Here is a 15,841-nt window from a genome sequence, read left to right as displayed (position 1 = left end):
CCAGAGAAAAAGTTTAAAACACTGATTATAAGAATGCTTAAGGGACTTAGTGAGAATTTCAACAAAGAGATAGCCAGCATAAAGAAGGACATAGAGACCATGAAAAAGAACCAGTAAGGAATCACCAGCAGATTAGATGAAGCAGAGGATTTGAATCAGTGATTTAGAAGACAAGGTAGCAGAATGCACCCAATCAGAACAATGAAAAGAAAAAAAGAATAAAAAAAAAATGGAGATAGTTTAAGGGACCTGTGGGACAACATCAAACATGAAAACATTTACAATATAGGAGTACTAGAATGAGAAGAGAGGGAACAAGGGATTAAGTACCTATTTGAAGAAATAATGACCGAAAATTTCCCTAACCTGGTGAAGGAAATTGACATAGCCCAGGTATTGCAGAGAGTCTCAAACAAGATGAACCCAAACAGGTCCAAACCACACATCATAGTTAAAATGACAAAAGTTAAAGACGAAGAGAGAATCCTAAAAGCAGCAAGACAAAGGCAACTAATTACTCACAAGGGAGCTTCCATGAGACTATCAGCTGATTTCTCAACAGAAACTTTGCAGGCCAGAAGGCAGTGGCAGGAAATATTCAAAGTGATGAGAAATCAGGGCCTACAACCAAGACTGCTCTACACAGCAAGGCTATCATTTAAAATTGAAGGAGAGATAAAGAGCTTCCCAGAAAATAAAAAGCTAAAGAAATTCATTACCATCAAGCCAGTATTACAGGAAATGTTAAAATGACTTCTCTAAGCAGAAAAAAGGTGAAAACAAATAAACTGAGTACAAAGACCAAAAATAGGAATAATAAAATGGCAATAACAATGTAGCAATCAATAATCACTTTAAATGTAAATGGATGAAATGCTCCAATGAAAAGACATAGGATAGCTGAGTGGATAGGAAAACAAGACCCAGGGTGACCGGTTAGCTCAATTGTTTAGAGTATGGTGCTAATAATAACACCAGGGTTGCTGGTTGGATCCTTGCATGGGTCACTGTGAGCTGCACTCTCCTTAAAAAAAAAAAAAAAAAGAAAGAAAAGAAAAGAAAATAAGAAAAAAGACCCAGGCATAAGCTGTTTACAAGAGACCCACCTCAGATCAAAAGATGCACACAGAGATATTTCACCCAAATGAAAATGAGAAAAAAGGTATGGCAGCAATACTTATATCAGACAAAACATAATTAAAATAAAGACTGTAATAAAAGACAAAGAAGGGCACTACATAAGAATAAACAGATCAATCCAACAAGAGGACATAACCCTAGTAAACATCTATGCACCCAACATAGGAGCACCTAAATTTGTAAACTATATTGATGGAAATAAAGGCAAAGATCAACAGTAACACAATCATAGTAGGGGAATTTAGTACCCCACTCACACCAATGCACAGATCTTCCAGATGGGAAATCAACACAGAAACAGTGGTCTTAAATAGCATATTAGACCAGATGGATTTAATTGATATTTTTAGAGCATTTCACCCCAAAGCAGCAGAATATACACTCTTTTCAAATGTACATGGAACATTTTCCAAGATAGACCACAAAACAAGTCTCAATAAATCTAAGATTGAAATCATATCAAGCGAAGAGTCTTCTCTGACCACAGTGCTATGAAACTAGAAATCAATTACAACAAAAAAACACTGAAAAACATAAAAACACATGGAAACTGAATAACATGCTAGTGAATAATGGATGGGTGGTGGGTCAACAATGAGATCAAGGAAGAAATCAAAAAATACCTTGAGACAAACGAAAATGAAAACACAATGACCCAAAATCTACTGGACACAGAAAAGCAGTCCTAAGAGGGAAATTCATAGCAATGCAAGCTTACCTAAAGAAACACGAAAAATATCAAATAAATAATCTATCTTTACACCTAAGGAAACTGGAAAAAGAACAGAAAAATAAGCCCAAAATGAGTACAAGGAGGAAATAATAAAGATCGGAGTGGAAATAAATGAAATGGAGACCAAACAAACAAACAAAAAACAATACTAAAGATCAACAAAACCAAAGCTGGTTTTTTGAAAAGATAAACAAAATTGACAAACCTTTAGCCACACTTATCAAGAAAAAGAGAGAGAGGACCCAAATTAATAAAATCAGAAATGGAAGGGGGGAAGTGACCACAGAAACCACAGAAATAAAAAAAAAAAAAAAGAAAATACTATGAGCAACTATATGCCAACAATTAGAGAATCTGGAAGAAATGGATAAATTCCTAGAAATATACAATCTTCCAAGCCTGAATCAAGAAGAAACAGAAATTCACAACAGACCAATTACCATCAACGAAATTGAATCAGTAATCAACAAGCTCCCAACAAGCAAAAGTCCTGGATCAGGTGGCTTCACAGGTGAATGTTACCAAATATTCAAAAAAGAATTAACAATTATTCCAAAAAATCCAGGAGAAGGGTAGGCTTCCAAGCTCATTTTCCAATGCCACCATTACCCTGATTCCCAAACCAGGTAAAGACATTACAAAAAAAGGAAACTATAGGTTGATATCCCTAATGAACATAGATGTAAAAAATCCTCAACAAAATATTAGCAAACTGAATTCAGCAATACATTGAAAAGATCATCCCACAATCAAGTGGGATTCATTCCTGGTATGCAAGTTTGGTTCAATATCCACAAATCAATTAACGTGATACATCACATAACAAAATAAAAAATGAAGCAATATATGGATTTAATGCAATCCCTATCAAAATACCAATGATGTTGTTCACAGAACTAGAGCAAATAATCCTAAAATTTATTTGGAACCATAAAAGACCTCGAATATCCACAGGGGTCTCTCCTTCAATATTTCTAAGGACCCCTTATTTATCCTTAGAAATAAGAACACAGTGGGAAGTATCACGCTACCTGATATCAAATTATACTAAAGACCATAGTCATCAAAACAATATGTTATTGGTATAAAAACAGACACATAGATCAAGGGAACAGAATAGAGAGTCCAGAAATAAATCCATGCCTATCTAGTCATTTAATATATGAAGGAAGCAAGAATTTACACTGGGGTAAAGACAAGCTATTTTATAAATGGTGCTGGGAAAATTGGACAGCTACATGCAAAAAAAAGAAAAAGAAACTGGACCACCTTCTTACATCATATACAAGGATAAACTCAAAATGGGTTAAAGACTTAAATGTAAGAACAGAAGCCATAAAACTCCTAGGAGAAAATATAGGAGGTAAACTCGCAGACATTATCCTTAGTAATATTTTTACTGATATTTGGTGAATATTCAAATTTTATTAAAAAAAATATTTTTACTGATATACCCAGGGCAAGAGAAGCAAAAGAAAAAATAAACAAATGGGACTACATCAATAAAAAGTTCTTCACAGCAAAGGAACCAATTAACAAAACAAAAAGAAATCCTACTGAATGGGAGAAGATATTTGCCCATGATATTTCTGATAAGGGTTGAATATTCAAATTTTATTAAAAACAAACAAACAAACAAAAAAAAACCTCATGCAACTCAACACCAGAAAAACAAACAACCCAATTAAAAAATTGGCAGAAGACATAAAGAGACATTCATTTCTCTAAAGAGGACATACAGATGGCCAAGACTTATGAAAAGATGCCCAACATCACTAATCATCAGATAATTGCAAATAAAAATCACAATGAGATAACACCTCAATCTAATCAGAATGGCTATCATCAATAAATCAACAAACAAAAAGTGCTGGTGAGGGTGTGCACTATTGGTGGGATTGCAGATTGATGAAGCCACTACGGAAATCAGTATGGAGGTATCTCAAAAAACTGGAAATGGAACTACCTTATGACCCAGCAATTTCACTCTTAGGTATCTATCCAGAGAAATCCAAAATGCTGGTTCGAAAAAATTTATGCACCCTTATGTTTATTGCAGTGCTATTCACAATAGCCAAGACATGGAAACAACTGAAATGCCCATTGATAGACAACTGGATTAAGAAACTGTGGTACATTTATACAATGCAGTACTACTCGGCCATAAAGAGAATGAAATCTTATCATTTGCAACAATATGGATGGACCTAGAGAACATTACACTAAGTGAAATAAATCAGACGGATAAAGACAAATACCAATGATCTCTCTTATATGTGGATTCTAAAGAACAGAATAAATGAGTAAAGTAAACAGAAATAGTCTCAGAGATAGAGAGAAAAAACTGAGGGTTGCTAGATGGGAGGGGGTGGGGATGAGGGAGAAGGTGAGGGGATTAGAAAGCACAAATTGGTAGTCACAATATTGCCACGGGGATATGAAAGACAGTTTTGGGAATATAATCAATAATGTTGGAAAGATTTTATAGAGTGTCAGATGGGTTCTTGTCTTATCAGGGAGACCACTTCATGAATGGTGCAGATGCCTGACCACTGCTCTGTACACCTGAAGCTGAATAATATTGAATGTTAACTATAATTATATATATGTGTAATATATTTTATATATATATATATATATAAAATGTACTCCCGTGAATATATATATATATATATATATATATATATAGTACTCCCGTGTGTGTGTGTGTATATATATATATATATATATATATATATATATATATATATTCACGGGAGTACAGCATAAGGAATAGAGTTAATGGAATTTTAAATTGTAATAGCTATATATGATGTCAGGGGGACAGTAGATTGGGGGAGGAGGGTTATCACTTTGTGAGGAGTGTAAATATCTAATTATTACATTATTTTGTACACCTGAAACTAATAGAAAAAATAAATAAAAATAAAGGAGATGAAGAATGCATTGGAAATATAGGAGACCATATGGAGGAGAGAATGAGTGAGCTAAAAGATAGAAATCTAGAAATGATTCAGGTGGAAGAAGAGTGAGAACTAAGAGTTTTAAAAAATGAATGAACTCTATGAGAACTATCTGACAGTATTACAAAGAGCAACATAAGAAAAATGGGTATAGCAGAAGAAAAAGAGAGGGCAAAGGGAACAGAAATAATTCATGAGAACTTCCCAAACATATAAAAGGAGGTAACCATTTAAATGCAAGAAGCTAAAAGATTACCGAATTATCTCAAAGCAAAAAGACTTTCTCCAAGACACATTATATTAAAACTGTCAAAAATTAATGACAAAGAATTCCCAAGGCAGCTAAGAAAAAAATGTAACCTAAAAAGAAAACACCATCAAATTATCATCACATTTTCCAACAAATGTGTAAACCCTATAAGCCAGGAGAGAGTAGAATGATATATTCAAAATATTGAAAGAGAGAAACCACAACTCAAGAATGGTATATCCAGCAAAGTTATCCTTTGAATATGAAATAGAAATAAAGGCTTTTCCAGACAAATAAAAGCTGAGGAAATTTACCAGCACAAGATCTGCATTACAAGAAATGTTAGAAGGAACTCTTATACCTGAAACAAAAAGACAAAAGTATACAAAACTTTGAATATGATGACAGACAGACAGAAGCAGGAAATTGCAACTCTCTTTCAAAATAACACTTAAACAATGAAAAACAGTTACAATATAAAGTTTAAAGGGGAAAAGCATTAAAAATAACTATAACTACTATAATTTGGTAATAAAGGCACAACATAAAAAGGGATAAATTGTGACAACAAAAACATGAAAGTGGAGGAGAGAAAGGACTGAACTTACACAGGAGAGTGAAGACATCGCACCAGATAAACTTAATTGATACTTACACAACTTTCCATCCCAAACAACAGAATACACATTTTTCTCAAGTGCACATGGGACATTCACAAAGATAGATCATATTTTAGGACACAAAATTAGTCTTAATGAACTTAAGAAGATTGAAATTATACCAAACATATTTTCCCACCACTACAGTATGAAACTGGAAATCAACTATAAGAAGAAAGCCGGAAAATTCATAAATATGTAGAGATTTGAAAACACACTACTGAATAACTATTGGGTAAAAAAAAAAAAGAAATAAAAGAGATCAAAAGAAACATAAAGGCAAATGAAAATAAAATACGATATACCCTCTGGCACTATACATAGTTGTTGCAACATTACTGACTATATTCTCTGTTGCACTTTACATCCCCATGACTATTTTGTAACTACCGATTTGTATTTCTTAATCCCTTCACCTTTTTCACCCAACTCCCCAACCGTGAAACTAAAATAAAATAATATTGAATGTCAGCTGTAACTAAAATCTAGATAATTAGTTTAAAAAATCAATAAAAACCAAAAAAATCAATAAAGAAGTTTCCTATTGGGAAACATCTGGCAAATAAAAAGAAGAGAGAGAAAAGAAAAAAAATACAATATGCCATAATTTGGGGGATGCAACAAAAGTGGTACTAAAAGGAAATTTTATAGCATTACAGGCCTACCTCAAGAAACAGAAAAAATATATCAAATATATAATCTAACATTACACTTAAAAAACTAGGCAAAAAAGAACAAACAAAGCACAAAGTCAGTAGAAGGAAGGAAGTAATAAAAATCAGAGTGGAAATAAATGAAATAGAGATAAAAAGAAAATAAAAAATAAATTAATGAAACAGAGAGCTAGTTCTTTGAAAACATAAACAAATTTGACAAACCTCTATCTAGTCTCGAAAAAATGGAAAAGACTCAAATAAATAAAATCAAAAATGAAATAGTAGTTACAACAGACACCACAGAAATACAAAGAATTATTATTGTATAATAATACTATGAAAAGCTATAAGCCAACAAATTGGACAACCTAGCAGAAATGGACAAATTCTTAGAAGCATACAACCTTCCTAGACTGAATCATAAAGATTTGGAAAGCCTAAATAGACTAATCACTAGTAAGGAAGTTGAAACAGAAATCAAAAACCTCCCAAATAAACAAAGTCCAGGACCAAATAACTTCACATGTGAATTCTACCAAACATTCAAAGATTTTTTTTTTTTTTATTGGGGAATATTGGGGAACAGTGTGTTTTTCCAGGACCCATCAGCTCCATGTCAAGTCGTTGTTTTTCAATCTAGTTGTGGGGGGGTGCAGTTCACTGACCCATGTGGGACTCAAACCAGTGACCTTGGTGTTATGAGCACCTCGCTCTAACCATGGAGCCAACCGGCCACCTCTCAAAGATTTAATACCTATCCTTCTCAACCTCTTCCAAATAATTAAAGAGAAGGGAATGCTTCTTAACCCATTTTACAAAGCCGACTTTACCCTGATACAAAAATCTGACAAGGACATCACAAAAAAATAAAATCTCAAGTCAATATCTCTGATGTATATAGATGTGAAAGTCCTCAACAAAATATTAGGTTGGTGCAAAAGTAATTTCGGTTTTTGCAATTATTTTTAACGTTTTAAACCACAATTACTTTTGCACCAATCTAATACTAGCATATTCAATACAACAATACATTAAAAGGTTCATATGCGATGATCAAGTGGGATTCATTCCAGGGATTCAAGGGTAGTTTAACATCTGCAAATTAATCAATGTGATACACCATGATAACAAAATACAAGATAAAAAGTATATGATCATCTCAATAGATGCAGAAAAGCATTTGACAAGATACAACATCCATTTATTATTTCAAAACTCTCAATAAAATGGGTATACAAGGAAAGTACGTCAACATAATAATAGGCATATGTAACAAACCCTTAGCTAATATCATACTCGATGGTGAAAACTGAAAGCTTTTCTTCTAAATTCACGAACAGGACAATGAAGCCCACTCTTACCACTGTTATTCAACATAGTAATGGAGGTCTAAGCCAGAGCAGTTAGTAAAGAAAAATAAATAAAATATATCCAAACTGGAAAGGATACATAAAACTGTCACCATTTGCTTGTGACATGATTTTATATAGAGAAAATTGTAAAGATTCCACCAAAAAAAAACCTATTAGAAGCAATTTTAAAAACAGTCAAGTTGCAGAATGCAAAGTCAATACACAAAAATCCATTGTGTTTCTATACAGTAACAATGAAATATCAGAAAGAGAAATGAAGAAAACAATCCCATTTACAATTGCAACAAAAAGAATAAAATACCTAGGAATAAACTTAACACAGGGCCTGAACACTGAAACTATAAGACATTGTTGAAAAAAATTGAAGAAGACACAAAGAAATGGAAATATATTTCATGTTCATGCACTGGAAGAATTAACATTGTTAAAATGGCCATATTGCCTAAAGCAATATGCAGATTTAATGCAATCCCCATCAAAATCCCAATGGCATTTTTTCAAAGAAATAGAACAAAAAAATCATCAAGTTTGTATGGAACTATAATAGACCCTGAATAGTCAGAGAAATCCTGAGAAAAAAGAACAAAGCCAGAGGTATCACACTCCTTAACTTCAAACTGTACTACAAAGCTACAGCAATCAAAACAATATGGTATTGGCAGAAAAACAGACATATAGACCAGTGGAACAGAACTGAGAGCCCAGAAATAAATCCACATATAGATGGACAAATAATTTTCAACAAAAGAGTCAAAAACATACAACAAAAGAGTCAAAACATGAGAAAGTCTTTTCAATAATATAGATTATTATAGATGTCTGTCAATAATAAAAGATGACAGATGTCTGTCATCTTTCCAGTTGGGAAAACTGGAAAGCCACATGCAAAAGAATGAAATTAGACTGCCATACACAAAAAGAAATGCAAAATGGATTAAATTTTGAATATTGAGACTTGAATATAAGACCTTAAACAATAACACACATAGAAGAAAACAAGAACTAAATTTATAAACATTGGCCTCAAAAGGGTTTTTTATGAAATTGACCCCAAAGCGAAGGGAAATAAAGGTAAAAATAAAATTAAAAAGCTTCCACACAACAAAAGAAACTATTAACAAAACAAAAATGCAACCAACCAAACAGGAAAATATATTTGCAAATGGTACCTCTGATAAAGGGCTAATATCCAAAATACATAAAGAACTCATACAACTCAACAACAACAAAACAATCCTATTAAAAAATGGGCAGAGGTCCTGAACAGACACTTCTCCCGAGAAGACATACAAATGTCCAACAGATCTATTAAAAGATGCTCAACATCACTAATTATAAGGGAAATGCAGATGGAAACAACAATGCAGATGAAAACCACCTCACACCTATTAAAATGTCTATTAATGATAAGTCAAGAAATAGCTAGTGTTGGAAAGGATGAGGAGAAAAGGGAACCCTCACACACTGCTGATGGGAATGTAATTTGGTGCAGCCACTATAGAAAACAGTGTGGTGGTTCCGCAGAAAATTAAGGATAGGGCTATCATACGACCCAGCAATCCCTCTTCTGGGTATCTACCCAAAAATTTGGAAATACTTATTCATAAAGATATGTGTATCCCTATGTTCATTGCAACATTATTCACAATAACCAAGAGATGACATAAAAGCTAAGTGTCCTTTGACAGGTGATTGGATAAAGATGTGGTACCTATATATATGATGAAGCACTACTCAGCCATAAAAAAAATGAAATATTGTCATTTACAACAACATGGATGGATCTTGAGTATTGTGCTATGTGAAATAAGTCATATGGAAAAAGACAAGAACCATATGATTTCACTCATATGTAGTACATAAAACAAAAAACAACAAATGAACAAACAAACAAAAACAAAGTAAGAACAAATGCGTAGATACAGACAACAGAATGGTGGTTACGAGAGGAGAAGAGGGGTGGGAGGAGGACAAAGAATGTAAAAAGGTCATACATATTGTGATGGGAGGAGACTAGACCAGATGGTGGGCACACAATAGAGTATACAGATGTCGTGTTATAAAGATGTATGCTTGGGGAAAAATACAGAATTTTTGGCATGTTAAAAAGAACCTCCGCACAGGATATGGAGTATAGCATAGGGAATAGAGTCAATGGAATTGCAATAGATATAAACAATGTCAGAGGGACAATAGATTGGGAGAGGGGGGTTATCACTTTGTGAGGGGTGAAATGTCTAACTATTGTATAGATTTGTACACCTGAAACTAATTTAAAAAAAAAAAAACAGGAAACCTCTGATCAAGTCCCTCATCCCTTCCCTCTCTAGATGAAGAGAACTGAGGGTCAGAGAGATGAAGTAACTCACCCAAGCTCACTGTGCTTGGTGGGAGCAGAGCCGGCACTACCTCTCGTAAAGTTCATGCTTCTTTCTAGCATTTACAATACTTCCAACTATTTAATAATGTATAAGTTTTTTTTTTACCATCTAGATTGTAAGCTCTGTACCAGTACTATCACATCTGTCTTCACCACACCATCCTCAGCATCTGACAGAATATTTATCTATAGCACATAAATATTTGTCAACAGACTCACTAGCATGTGAGCTTCATGAAAACAAGAAAAACAGCCAGAATTTAGTGAAAGCTGATGTGTACCAAGAAGTGTTCAAAGCACTTTATTTGTATTAGTTTATTTAACCCTCAGAATAACCCTGAGTCAGTGCTCTTATCATCTCTGCCATTTTAAAGAGGAAAACAATGCAGCCCAGAGAGATTAAATAAATTGCCCAGGATCAAATGGGAAGTGGCAGACCTTGTTCTCTAACCAGGCAGTGTGTTTCAGACCTCACTCTCTTATTTCACCACAAAATACTGCCTCTTCATCTACTGTATTTCCCGAAAATAAGACGGTCTTATATTAAGTTTTGCTCCAAAGGACGCATTAGGGCTTATGTTCAGGGGACGTCATCCTGAAAAATCATGCTAGGGCTTATTTTCCGGTTAGGTCTCATTTTCGGTAAAACACGTATCTCTTCTGCATTCCCAGCCCTAGAAGAGTGTTAACACATAGACAGCACTAAATATGAGGTGTGATCAAACAATACGGTGAATGTTTAAATAATAAAAAAAAATTATTATAGTAAAAGACACATTGCCATTAATTCCCCTCAAAATACCATCCCTTGCAAACACACTCATCCCATCGTTCTTGCCACTTTCTGAAGCAGTTCTGGAAGTTCTCTTTCATGAATATCTTTAGTTGCGCTGCCATGGATGCCTCAATGTCCTGAGTCATTTTGACTTTGGGGAAGAGCCATAAGTCACACGGTACCAGATTCAGTGAATAAGGTGGATGAGGACACACCATAATGTTTTTATTTGACTGAAATTGCTATACCAGAAGCGATATGTGACACAGAGCATTGTCATGATGGAGGATGAAACTGTTTGCCCATTTCATGTTAATGCATTGTTTGTGATCCATGATTTATGGCACACTTTAAAATACACCTTACTCTCAAATATAGTTCACACCCAACTGACTGCACTGAACAAGTTGAAACTTGTCATACACTATTACTATGGTTCGATGCGCCGCTTTCCAATATTGAAGATCTCTGCCTTTCCATTGGAAGGGACCTGGCAGCAGCATTCACTGTAGTTTGTGATCACAACAGAAAGGCTTCTTGTCACACATCACTTCTGGTACGGCCAATTTCTGTCAAATAAAAACATTACGGTGTGTCCTCATCCACCTTATTCACCAGATCTGGCACCGTGCAACTTCTGGCTCTTCCCCAAAGTCAAAATAACCATGAAAGGTAAACGTTTTGAATCAATTCAGGACATCAAGGCAGCCATAACAGGGCAACTAAAGATACTCATGAAAGAGGACTTCCAGAACTGCTTCAGAAAGTGGCAAAAATGATGGGATAAGTGTGTTCAAAGTGAGGCGGAGTATTTTGGGGATTAATGGCAATGTGGCTTTTAGTGTAATAAATATTTTTATTTAAACATTCTCCGTATTTTTTTAATCCCACCTCATATATTCTTATAGCATAAATGCCAATAAACAAGAAACCAAAGTCTAATATTCTTCCAACATCAGGTAGTACTGCTGGTTGCACCATACAGGTGATCATTGTCCTAGCTCTGAACAAGACACTCTAGATCCCACCTGGCTGAGAGGAAGGGCTAATTTGATTCTTCCTTATTCTTTGTTTTTGTTTTTTTTTTTAAGATTTTATTGGGGAAGGAGAGCAGGACTTTATTGGGGAAAAAGACTTTATTGCAGAACAGTGTGTATTTCCAGGACTTTATTGGGAGACAGTGTGTTTTTCAACCAACCAACTGAGCCATCCGGCTGCCCGGGAGGTCAGCTGCAGCAACCACCATCCCTTGCAGGAGTCGAACTGAGAGCTCAGCTCAGTGGCAGCTCGTTGTCTTCATTCTAGTTACGGAGGGCACAGCTCGCTGGCCCATGTGGGAATCGAACTGGCAGCCCTGTTGCCCAGAGCTTGCGCTCTAACCATCTGAGCCACCCATCCGCCCCAGACTCTTTCTGGCTGAGCCTCTTTTCTCCATCAGCCCAGTTTTTCAAAGTAAGCCCAAACAGTTGAGTAGGAAACAGTGCCCTCTGCTGACACTGACAAGCTCTTGCTGTGTCGTTCACTTCAGTGTTGCAGCATGAGCTATAAGAGATTCAGCTAGTCCTGGCCTGAGACCTCTTGACATTTCCCCTCCTGCTACAGCATCCAGATTAATTTTAAAGCCAAGTCAAATGGAAAATTGAGTTACTGAGTGACCAGAGTCCTTTAGCCGGGTGCCTGTCTGCTCTGCCAACAGAGGTCCCCCTTTGGCCATCCTGTCTCTTTCTGTTCCTCCCCCACCATAGGGATCATGTTGAAAGGTCCCACACCAATTGCATCACCCTATCATCACCCTGGTTTTTCTGACTGCTGATTTTTCTAAGTTTCTGAACCCTCTTTTCTTACTAGCTTCTCTCCCATTCTTATTTACAGTCATAGTGAATATCGTGTATTTCTTGCTGTCACAGGGTGTCACCCAACCTGAGATGGCTCCCAGAGCCCCACCTATTCCAATCCCCCTACTCCAGTGGAGTAGAACGCAAAGATAATGGTTTCCCTGGGGCTCAAATTCTAGAACTGGACCCGAGGGCAAAAAGAGGAGTGGTAAAGTCACCACTGGGTAAGAATTAGAGGGTTCTCCTCACCATTCCAGTCCCTGATCAGGTTCTAAGGACAAGAATAATGACAAAGAATAATGACTAATGATATTAGTGTCATTTATTTAAGTTGATTTCCCTTTTCCTAATAATTTTTTTTATTAACTTCAGGTGTACAAAACAATGTAATAGACATTTATACCTCTCACAAAGTGATTCTCCCTTCCCCCATTCTACTGCCCCTCTGACATCATATATAGCTGTTACAATTCCACTGACTCTATTTCCTATGCTGTACTCCACATCCTGTAAATATATATACATATAAAAGTATAGTTGACATTCATTATTATTCAGCTTTACTGCAGTGGTCAGGGATCTATACTGCCCATGAAGTGATCTCCCTAACAAGACAAGTGTCCCTCGGATACCCTACAAAATCTTTACATTATTGATTATATTTCCTAAACTGTCTTTTGTATCCATGTGGCAATCTTGTGGTTACAAATTTGTGCTTTCTTTTTTTTTTTTCTCATTAAACTTTGTTTTAATGGGTCTCAAAATTCTGTGACAGATTTTTGGTCAAGTTGTTTCCATTAAAAAGTACTGATTTTAAAAACTAATAACTTAAAAACTGCCACACAAAAAAACAAATGGTCCACAAAACATTCTCCTTTCCTTCTGAAGGTTTTACGATGCATTGTAATCATTAACCAGTCTTTTACTATTACACTTAAATGGCCAATTGAGACAAACAGTTCTGAGACCGTTCTTCCACCACTGATTAAGACTGGGGTGGCAGGTATAGGGGATAATATTCATTTAGCCTTCTGAGCTTTCTGGGCAGACTTGGTGACCTTGCCAGCTCCAGCTGCTTTCTTGTCCACTGCTTTGATGACACCCACGGCAACTCATGTCACGAACAGCAAAATGACCAAGAAGAGGGTAGTCAGAGAAGCTCTCAACACACATGGGCTTGCCAGGAACCATGTCAACAATGGCAGCATCACCAGATTTCAAAAACTTGGGGCCATCTTCCAGCTTTTTCCCTGAACGACGATCAATCTTCTCCTTCAGCTCAGCAAATTTGCAAGCAATGTGAGTTGTGTGACAATCAAGCACAGGTGCATATCCGGCACTGATTTGGCCTGGATGGTTCAGGATAATCACCTGAGCAGTGAAGCCAGCTGCCTCCATTGGTGGGTCATTTTTGCTGTCACCAGCCACATTGCCACGACGAACATCTTTGACAGACACATTCTTGACATTGAAGCCCACATTGTCCCCAGGAAGAGCTTCACTCAAAGCTTCATGGTGCATTTCAACAGACTTTACTTCAGTTGTAACATTGACTGGAGCAAAGGTGACCACCATGCCGGGTTTGAGAACACCAGTCTCCACTCGGCCCACAGGGACAGTGCCAATACCACCAATTTTGTAGACATCCTGGAGGGGCAGACACAAAGGCTTGTCAGTTGGACGAGTTGGTGGCAGGATACAATCCAGAGCTTCAAGCAGTGTGGTTCCACTGGCACTGCCATCCTTACGGGTGACTTTCCATCCCTTGAACCAAGGCATGTTAGCACTTGGCTCCAGCATGTTGTCACCATTACAACCAGAAATTGGCACAAATGCGACTGTGTCAGGGTTGTAGCCAATTTTCTTAATGTAGGTGCTGACTTCCTTAACGATTTCCTCGTATCTCTTCTGGCTGTAAGGCGGCTCAGTGGAATCCATTTTGTTAACACCAACAATCAGTTGTTTCACACCCAGTGTGTAAGCCAGAAGGGCATGCTCACGGGTCTGCCCATTCTTGGAGATACCTGCTTCGAATTCACCAACACCAGCAGCAACAATCAGGACAGCACAGTCAGCCTGAGATATGCCTGTAATCATGTTTTTGATAAAGTCTCTGTGTCCTGGGGCATCAATGATGGTCACATAATACTTGCTGGTCTCGAATTTCCACAGGGAGATATCAATGGTGATCCCACGCTCACGTTCAGCTTTCAGTTTATCCAAGACCCAGGCATACTTGAAGGAGCTTTTTCCCATCTCAGCAGCCTCCTTCTCAAATTTTTCAATGGTTCTTTTGTCGATCCCACCACATTTGTAGATCAGATGACCAGTAGTGGTAGACTTGCCGGAATCTACGTGTCCAATGACGACGATGTTGATGTGTGTCTTTTCCTTTCCCATTTTGGGTTAGATTCAGCGGTGGTTTTCACTACACCTGTGTTCTGGCGGCAAACCCGTTGCGAAAAAAGCCAAATTTGTGCTTTCTAATCCCCTCATCTTCTCCCTCATGCCCCCCACTTCCATCTAGCAACGCTCAGTTGTTTCTCTATATCTGAGACTGTTCCTGATGAGTTTGTTCATTTATTCTATTCTTTAGATTCCACATATAAGTGAGATCATATGGTATTTGTCTTTCTAGGTCTGACTTATTTCACCTAGCATAATGTTCTATAGGTCCATTCATATCGTTGCAAATGGTAACATTTCATTCCTCTTCATGGCTAAGTAATACTCTATTGTATAAATATACAATATAAATATACAATATAAATATACAATTTCTTAACCCAGGCATCTACCAATGGGCATTTCGGTTCTTTCCATATCTTGGCTATTTGAATAGCACTGCAATAAACATAGAGATCCATAAATTTTTTTCGAATTAGCATTTTGGATTTCTCTGGATAGATACCTAAGAGTGGAAGATTGCTGGGTCATAAGGTAGTTCCATTTCCAGTTTTTTGAGATACCTCCATAGTGATTTCCAGAGTGGCTGCACCAATCTGCAGTCCCACCAACAGTGCATAAGGGTTCCCTTTTCTCCACATCCTCGCCAGCACCGGTTGTTTGTTGATGTA

The 15,841-nt window shown here is 36.5% G+C and overlaps 1 protein-coding gene across 1 annotated transcript; it reads right to left on the bottom strand.

Annotated features, from left to right (window-relative positions):
* Positions 1 to 13,787: 13,787 nt before the first annotated feature.
* Positions 13,788 to 15,226, bottom strand: LOC117014314 (elongation factor 1-alpha 1-like). The gene has a single exon (XM_033092015.1). The coding sequence runs from the start codon at positions 15,162 to 15,164 to the stop codon at positions 13,788 to 13,790; it is 1,377 nt and encodes a 458-aa protein (XP_032947906.1). The 5' UTR covers positions 15,165 to 15,226.
* Positions 15,227 to 15,841: the final 615 nt, after the last annotated feature.

Source organism: Rhinolophus ferrumequinum, chromosome 22 (assembly GCF_004115265.2).
Source record: "Rhinolophus ferrumequinum isolate MPI-CBG mRhiFer1 chromosome 22, mRhiFer1_v1.p, whole genome shotgun sequence".
NCBI classification, from domain to species: Eukaryota; Metazoa; Chordata; class Mammalia; order Chiroptera; family Rhinolophidae; genus Rhinolophus; species Rhinolophus ferrumequinum.
Note: the sequence above shows the minus strand (reverse complement) of the source record. Positions and strands in the feature narration are given on the sequence as shown.

Excerpts from the sequence above, each read along its gene's own strand:
- LOC117014314 (XM_033092015.1), bottom strand. The coding sequence starts at position 15,164 with ATGGGAAAGGAAAAGACACACATCAACATCGTCGTCATTGGACACGTA.